Here is a 7779-nt window from a genome sequence, read left to right on the forward strand (position 1 = left end):
AGGCGTAAGTGTCTTACCACCGTCGGATCTTAGGCTGCAATTCCAGGCGGCCGCTAGGTGGCGTTTCGTTTTTTTTCACGCGACGAATATGCAAATGAGGATTTCCGCCGTTCAGAAACGAACGCCCGCCGGCGCTTTTTTTTTTTTACGTCGTTTGCGTTCGGCTTTTTCCGGCGGATAGTTACCCCTGCTATATGCGGCGTATCCTATGTTAAGTATGGCCGTCGTCCCCGGGTCGAATTTTGAATTTTTTACGCCGTTTGCGTAAGTCGGTTCGCGAATACGGATGGACGTAATTTACGTTCACGTCGAAACCAATGACGTCCTGGCGACGTCATTTGGAGCAATGCACGCTGGGAAATTTAGGGGACGGCGCATGCGCAGTTCGTTTCGGCGCGGGGACGCGCCTGATTTAAATTCTACACGCCCCCAAATTTGAATTCCGCCGGGGGATTTACGATCCGCCGGCGCAACTTTAGAGGCAAGTGCTTTCTGAATACAGCACTTGCCTCAAAAACTTGCGCCGGCGGATCGTAAATCAGATAGGTTACGCGGATCTAAAGATCCGCTAACCTATCTGAATCTAGCCCCAGGGGGTGGAGCCAAATATTTTGGGGGGCGTGGCCTGGTCGGAGTCCAGGCTGAGGTCTCCACTGACTCCACTCATCTCAACAGAACACCGAGATGTGCCGCCTCCAGGGGCCTCCTCCTTCCCTAAAGATGCCCAGTGCAGCCAATGAACAATTGAACCCAGGACCAGCATGCAAGGCGAAAATCCCAAAAAGTGCACCCCCCCCCACATCCTACCCCCAATGTCATCTGTGAACTATTTCAGCAGCATAGGTTTTTGGTGCCCCAAGGCAGCCGCCTCTCCAGTCTACCCCTTGGCTTGGACCTGCTTGGATATGTTCCGGCCCCTGCTGTAATACCCAGGGCCGGGGGCAAGGGGCGGGCAGGAGGGAAAGCTGCGTGAGCCTCGGAAACACACGGAAAGGCCTGAGGACAGCTCGGCTGACCTCGGAAAAAGCTCGGGAACTGAGTCTCGGCTCCACTCGGCTCCGGCGCCCCCCCCCCCCCCACATCAGGCCAAACACGGTACTGCACACGCAGTAAACCCATTCTACTGCAAACACTAACAGTGGGGGAGGGGGCGCAAGTCCCACATTCTTTCCCCCCCCCGGGCGAATAGACGAACCTGCCCCGGTACTGGTAACACCCCAAAAGCAGCAGAATGACGCATCAAACCATATTTCAGAAAAGAACTTTAGGAATGGAATGACCATCTATTCCTTCCTTCCTGTCTTCGGGAAGAAATGTCTACGGGAAAATGGAAGCCCCCCGGGGGTGAAGGTCTTTGCCGGGTTTTTTGTCTCTTCCACCACACAAGAAGCCACAAATTAAAGTCTGACCCTCCCCCTACCGCCCCCGAAACGTAAAAAAAAGGTTCTGGACGAAGCTCCACGTCATGCTTTTGCATGTCCCGGCCAGTAGGGGGAAACCTCATGTCAGCCGACCCCCGTCCTCCAGGTGGGGTAGCATTGGTGGCTACAATATTCTTATAATACAGAACACTGGAGTATATAGCAGTGACGGTGCCCCCCCGGGAGGGGGGGGGGGGTCTACCACGGCCTCCATATGTCCCTGTGACCCTCCGAGGGGTTGCATGGTCTTCTCTCCAGCGAGGGGGGCGGGTGATGGAGGCCGCGCTCTGCGGAGGACGGGCTTGGCTGCCTGCAGATATGGCGCAGGATCTTCGCCTTCGTCTGGCCGTGGGTGTGCAGAAACCCCACCGTCTCCTTCAGGCACATGTAATACCCCTGATAGTACAAGTCCTGGGCGTTCCGGGAGTCTAGAGCAAGGAAAGAGGCAAAAAAGACACATAAATAATATACAATATATAATCCGTGTAAAATAATTGTAGGACATAAACTAGGTCGCAGCCTCCCCTGACGAACTCCCCAATGGAGACTCTAGAATAAATATGAAAAAAGTGGGGTGTTTGGCAGATCACTCTTCATAGGGTGAGTATTGAATCCTTGACATAGGCCGTGTTAATATAATGGAATGTACTAGCCTAAGGCCGCTCAGGTAAGTACTGACCGTTAAACAGTGGCGTCACTAGGGTTGGTGTCACCCGGTGCGAAAAAAAATTGTGTCACCCCCCCCCCACCAACTATAGTCTACCCTCGCTACAGACCCCCCCCACACTAATTACAGACCCCCCTCCCACAGTATAGAACCCCTCTCTCAGTACAGACCCCCCCCCACTAAGTACAGACCCCCCTCCCTCTGTATAAACCTCCCCCTCAGTACAGACACCCCCTCAGTGCAGACACCCCTCAGTTGCAGACCCCCTACATCAGTGCAGATCCCCGATCAGTGCAGATCCCCCATCAGTACAGAAACCCCTACCTAGTGCAGACCCCCTCCATCAGTACAGACACCCTCACCTCAGTGCAGACACCCCCACCTCAGTGCAGACCCCTACATCAGTGCAGACACCCCCACCTCAGTGCAGACCCTCCATCGGTACAGACACCCCCCACCTCAGTGCAGACCCCCTACATCAGTGCAGACACCCCCACCTCAGTGCAGACCCCTCCATCGTACAGACACCCCGACCTTATTGCAGACCCCCTCCCCCATCAGTACAGACACCCCCCCACCTCAGTGCAGACCCTCCATTGGTACAGACACCCTCACCTCGGTGCAGACCCCTCCATCAGTACAGACACCCCCACCTCAGTGCAGACCCTCCATTGGTACAGACACCCTCACCTCAGTGCAGACCCCTACATCAGTACAGACACCCCCACTTCAGTGCAGATCCCCCATCAGTACAGACACCCCCACCTTAGTGCAGACCCCCCTCTATCAGTACAGAAACACCCACCTCAGTGCAGACCCCTCCATCAGTACAGACACCCCCACTTCAGTGCAGACTCCCCATCAGTACAGACACCCCCCCACCTAAGTGCAGACCCCCCATTAGTACAGACACCCCACCTCAGTGCAGATCCCCCATCAGTACAGACCCCCCCCTCCCACTCATTACAGACACCCCCCACTTCAGTGCAGACCCCTCCATCAGTACAGACACCCTCACCTCAGTGCAGACCCCCCAGCAGTACAGACACCCCCCACCTCAGTGCAGACCCCTCCATCAGTACAGATACCCCCACATCAGTGCTGACCCTCCAGCAATACAGACACCAGCCCTCAGTGCAGACACCCCCTCCATCAGTACAGACACCCCCACCTCAGTGCAGACCCCCCAGCAGTACAGACACCCCCCACCTCAGTGCAGACCCCTCCATCAGTTACAGACACCCCCACATCAGTGCAGACCTCCCATCAGTACAGACACCCCCCACCTTATTGCAGACCCCTCCCCCGATCAGTACAGACACCCCCCACCTCAGTGCAGACCCTCTATTGGTACAGACACCCTCACCTCAGTGCAGACCCCTCCATCAGTACAGACAACCGCCACTTCAGTGCAGACTCCCCATCAGTACAGACACCCCCCCACCTAAATGCAGAACTCCCCATTAGTACAGACACCCCCACTCAGTGCAGATCCCCCATCGGTACAGATCCCCCCTCCATCAGTACAGGACACCCCCACTTCAGTGCAGAAACCCTCCATCAGTACAGACACCCCCCCCCTCAGTGCAGACCCCCATCCATCAGTACAGACGCCCTCACCTCAGTGCAGACCCCCCCAGCAGTACAGACACCCCCCCCCCACCTCAGTGCAGACTCCCCATCAGTACAGACACCCCCACATCAGTGCTGACCCTCCAGCAATACAGACACCACCCCTCAGTGCAGACACCCCTTCCATCAGTACAGACAACCCCCACCTCAGCGCAGACCATACCATCAGTACAGACACCCTCACCTCAGTGCAGGCCCTCCCCCCCACCAGTACAGACACCCCCACCTCAGTACAGACCCCTCCCATCAGTACAGACACAACCACCTCAGCGTGCAATGTTGCTGTGGCAGGTACAAAAAAAGTCTCCCAGAAACATCTCCAGAGTGACCAGCGCTTGTTACTACATATGATATCCAGGTGACTTATTGCTCCCCTTTTTGGGTACCCCCAGTACTTTATTAATGTATGGTTTCATTTTTTACACACCTTGTTTTATTATTATTAAGGTACTTATATAGCTTCGTTCAATTTACGTAGCGCTTTACATATACAACATACATTCACATCAGTCCCTACCCTCAAGGAGCTTACAATCTAAGGTCCCTAACCACATTCATATGCTAGGGCCAATTTAGGCAGAGGCCAATTAACCTACTACACCTGCTACTCACTACAACCACTGTGCTGCCCATATGTTTATTTCACGATACTAGGGGGTTTAACGGTCAGTACATACCTGAGCTGCCTTAGGCTAGTATATTGCAACAACGTCATTTTTTTAACTTAGACGTGACTTACGTCCATCCCGATTCACGGACGACTTACGCAACAAAAAGAAAAAATTCAAATTTCGACGCGGGAACAACGGCCATACTTAACATGGCAAATCTAACTATACGCTGCAAAAAAAGCAGCTTTAACTATACGCCGGAAAAAGCCGACTAGAGACGACGTAAGAGAATGCGACGGCCGCCCCTATGTTCGTGGAATCGTTGTAAATAGCTCATTTGCATACCCAACGCGGAAAACAACGTAAAACGCCACCCAGCGGACGCCGAAGTATTGCATCTTAGATCCGAAAGGCGTACGAGGACGTATACCTGTCGGATCTAACCCAGATGCCGTCGTATCTTGGTTTGAGGATTCAAACCAAAGATACGACGCGGGTAATTTGAAAGTACGCCGGCGTATCAGTAGATACGCCGGCGTACTCTGTCTGTGGATCTGGCCCATAATGTTTTGGAGGTGTAATAGTGGTTATGTAAATAAAATAATATTAGTTTTAAAATAATAATAATACTAATGGCATACAATGATTTGCAGGTTTAATAGTGGTATTGTAATTAAAATAATATTAGTTCTAAAATAAAAAATATTAATATTAATGGCATATAACAGTTTGGATGTATAATAGTGGTATTGTATATAAAATAATATTAGTTCTAAAATAATAATAATAATGGCATATAATGGTTTGGAGGTTTTATAGTGGTATCGTAAATAAACACAATAAAAGTGCTAATAATAATAATAATATAATAATAATAATAATAATAATAATAATAATAATAATAGTGCTATTAATCATAATAGTAATCATCACATATAATGATTTGGAGATTTACAAGGAGTATTGAAAAAAATTGTAATAGTGCTAATACTATTACTAATAACATTATTGGTAATATTAATAATAATAATCATAATAATAGTCCTAATAATCAAAATAATAATACTAGAATAAATGGTTTGGTGTTTAAAAAAAATAATAATAGTGCTAATACTTCTATTAAAAACATTATCAATATTGAAGATTTATATGGAGATTTAATAGTGGTATTGAAAAAAATTGTAATAGTGCTAATACTATTACTAATAACATTATTGGTAATATTATTAGTCATAATAATAATATTACCATAAACGGTTTGGAGATTTAATAGTGGTATTGAAAAAAGTAATAATCTCAATACTTCTACTAAAAATATTAACAAAGCATAATAATAATAATAATAATAATAATAATAATAATAATACTAGCATTAAATGGTTTGGAGATTTATTAGTGGTATTGAAAAATAAAAATATTGGTAATAACAAAGATTAATAATAATAATCACATGATTTATATTATTGTTATTAATAACATATAATGGTTTGGAGATCTACTAGTGGATATTGAAAAAAAGTAACAGCGTTAATAATAATAAAACTAATAATAATGTATCTTATAATGTTTTGGAAGCTTAATAGTGATATTGTAAAAAAAAGGCACTGATAATAATAATAATAATAATAATAATAATAATAATAATAATTACATGATTTATATTATTGTTATTATTATTATTATTATTATTATTAGTGCCTTTTTTTTTACAAAATCACTATTAAGCTTCCAAAACATTATAAGATACATTATTATTATTAACGCTGTTACTTTTTTTTCAATATCCACTTGTAGATCTCCAAACCATTATATGTTATTATTATTATTATTATTATTATTATTATTATTATAATATATTATATATTGATTATGGGTCAGATTCACATACAAATCCGGCAGCGTAACGTATGTCCTTTACGTTACACCGCCGCAAGTTTTAAGCGCAAGTGCTTGATTCACAAAGCACTTGCCTGTAAACTTACGGCGGTGTAACGTAAAGGCGTCCGGCGCAAGCCCGCTTAATTCAAATGGGGCGTGTACCATTTAAATTAGGCACGCTCCCCCGCCGAACGTTCTGCGCATGCTCCGTTAGGAAATTTCTCGACGTGCTTTGCGCGAAATTACGGCGCCCCGACGTGTTTGTGAATGGCAACGTGCGTTACGTACTTACGCAAAAAAAAAAAAAATTTATTTGACGCGGGAACGACGGCCATACTTTAACATGGCTGGAGTAAAGTTAAGCCATGAAAAAACTGGCTTAACTTTGCGACGGGAAAAAACGACGTTACGCACGCGATTAGCTTCGTGGATCGCCGTAAAAGCTAATTTGCATACCCGACGCTGGAAAACGACGCAAACTCCACCCAGCGGCGGCCGAAGTATTGCAGCCTAAGATCCGAAGGCGTACGAAGCCGTAAGCCTGTCGGATCTTAGCCAAAATATGTCGTATCTTGGTTTGAGGATTCAAACTAAAGATACGACGCGGCAAATTTGAAAGTACGCCGGAGTATCAGCAGATACTCCGGCGTACTTCTTCTGTGAATCTGGCCCTATCTTTATTATTTATACATATCTGCCTGTCTGTCTTTCCATCTACCTTTCCATTTATTAATATTTCCCCTCATATTGTATTCCGAAGTTCTCCTTACTCACCGTTTTGATGCGTTTTCTGTTGCCGAAGGTAATTAACGGCCATTTCCAAAATGTCGGCCTTCTCCAGCTTGGAGTTCTGGCTCTGGATGTCTTTCTCCAGCAGTACTCGGAGCTCTTCGATGCTGTGGTTTATACGGTCCCTCCGCATCTTCTCGATGACCGGTTTGCGTATCTAAAGTGGTCGAAAGCAGATGATTAGGCCCACCGGACAGCCACAGTTGGTGGTCGGCAGACTTCGTGTCCCGGCCCACCCCGGTCATACGCCACCCCCGCTGGCCCGTACCTTATTTTTCCTGAGCTGGACCTTATCGGCCTCCTGGACAATATGGAAGCCAGACGCCATGTTGTTCTTGGAGTTGAGGTGTCTGGTGTGTGTGTGGTGCAGAATGGAAGGCCAGCTCAGCCCTGTACTGTATTTATACCCGGAGGCCGACGCCGTCAGACGAGTCCCATTACATTGTACAGTTTCCCACACTTGAGAACCAATGAAGTGAACAATGCAGATAATGGAAGTGTGCCTGTGAGGGCTGACCGTATCTGGGGGGGGGGGGGGGGGGGTTCAGGCCTTCCCTCCTCAGCAGGTGGACCGGGCGTAGCTCAATGGTAACATGACACAAATGAGACAGTTCACCGTGGGAAAGCTCCGATCTCAGAGAAAACCAGAGCGACGGCTGATTCTGGAGGCTGATTACATTCCTGCGGCACCTGTTTCTCCGAATTTACAGTACACAAACAAGGCCTACAGTGCACAAATACGCCATTTTTAACCCCTTCGGGGGGGTCCGCAAAGCTTGAC

General features: G+C 47.2%; 1 protein-coding gene across 1 annotated transcript; it reads right to left on the reverse strand.

The window, feature by feature from the left end:
• Nucleotides 1-1176: 1176 nt before the first annotated feature.
• LOC120916128 (transcription factor HES-5-like) lies at nucleotides 1177-7459 on the reverse strand. The gene is made up of 3 exons (XM_040326946.1): nucleotides 7267-7459; nucleotides 6984-7155; nucleotides 1177-1849 (listed from the first exon to the last, which is right to left on the reverse strand). Exons 1-3 carry the CDS (start codon nucleotides 7324-7326, stop codon nucleotides 1620-1622), a joined length of 462 nt encoding a protein of 153 aa, XP_040182880.1. The 5' UTR covers nucleotides 7327-7459; the 3' UTR covers nucleotides 1177-1619.
• Between the last annotated feature and the right edge of the window lie 320 nt (nucleotides 7460-7779).

Source organism: Rana temporaria, chromosome 10 (assembly GCF_905171775.1).
Source record: "Rana temporaria chromosome 10, aRanTem1.1, whole genome shotgun sequence".
In the NCBI taxonomy this organism is placed as follows: domain Eukaryota; kingdom Metazoa; phylum Chordata; class Amphibia; order Anura; family Ranidae; genus Rana; species Rana temporaria.

What these genes read in the sequence shown, in the direction of transcription:
- LOC120916128 (XM_040326946.1), bottom strand. Translation starts at nt 7,326, where the DNA reads ATGGCGTCTGGCTTCCATATTGTCCAGGAGGCCGATAAGGTCCAGCTC. An exon ending in TCCAGCTCAGGAAAAATAAG is followed by an intron (nt 7,156 to 7,266) that starts GTACGGGCCAGC and finishes CGACCACTTTAG; the next exon opens with ATACGCAAACCGGTCATCGA. An exon ending in ACAGAAAACGCATCAAAACG is followed by an intron (nt 1,850 to 6,983) that starts GTGAGTAAGGAG and finishes TCCTTGCTCTAG; the next exon opens with ACTCCCGGAACGCCCAGGAC.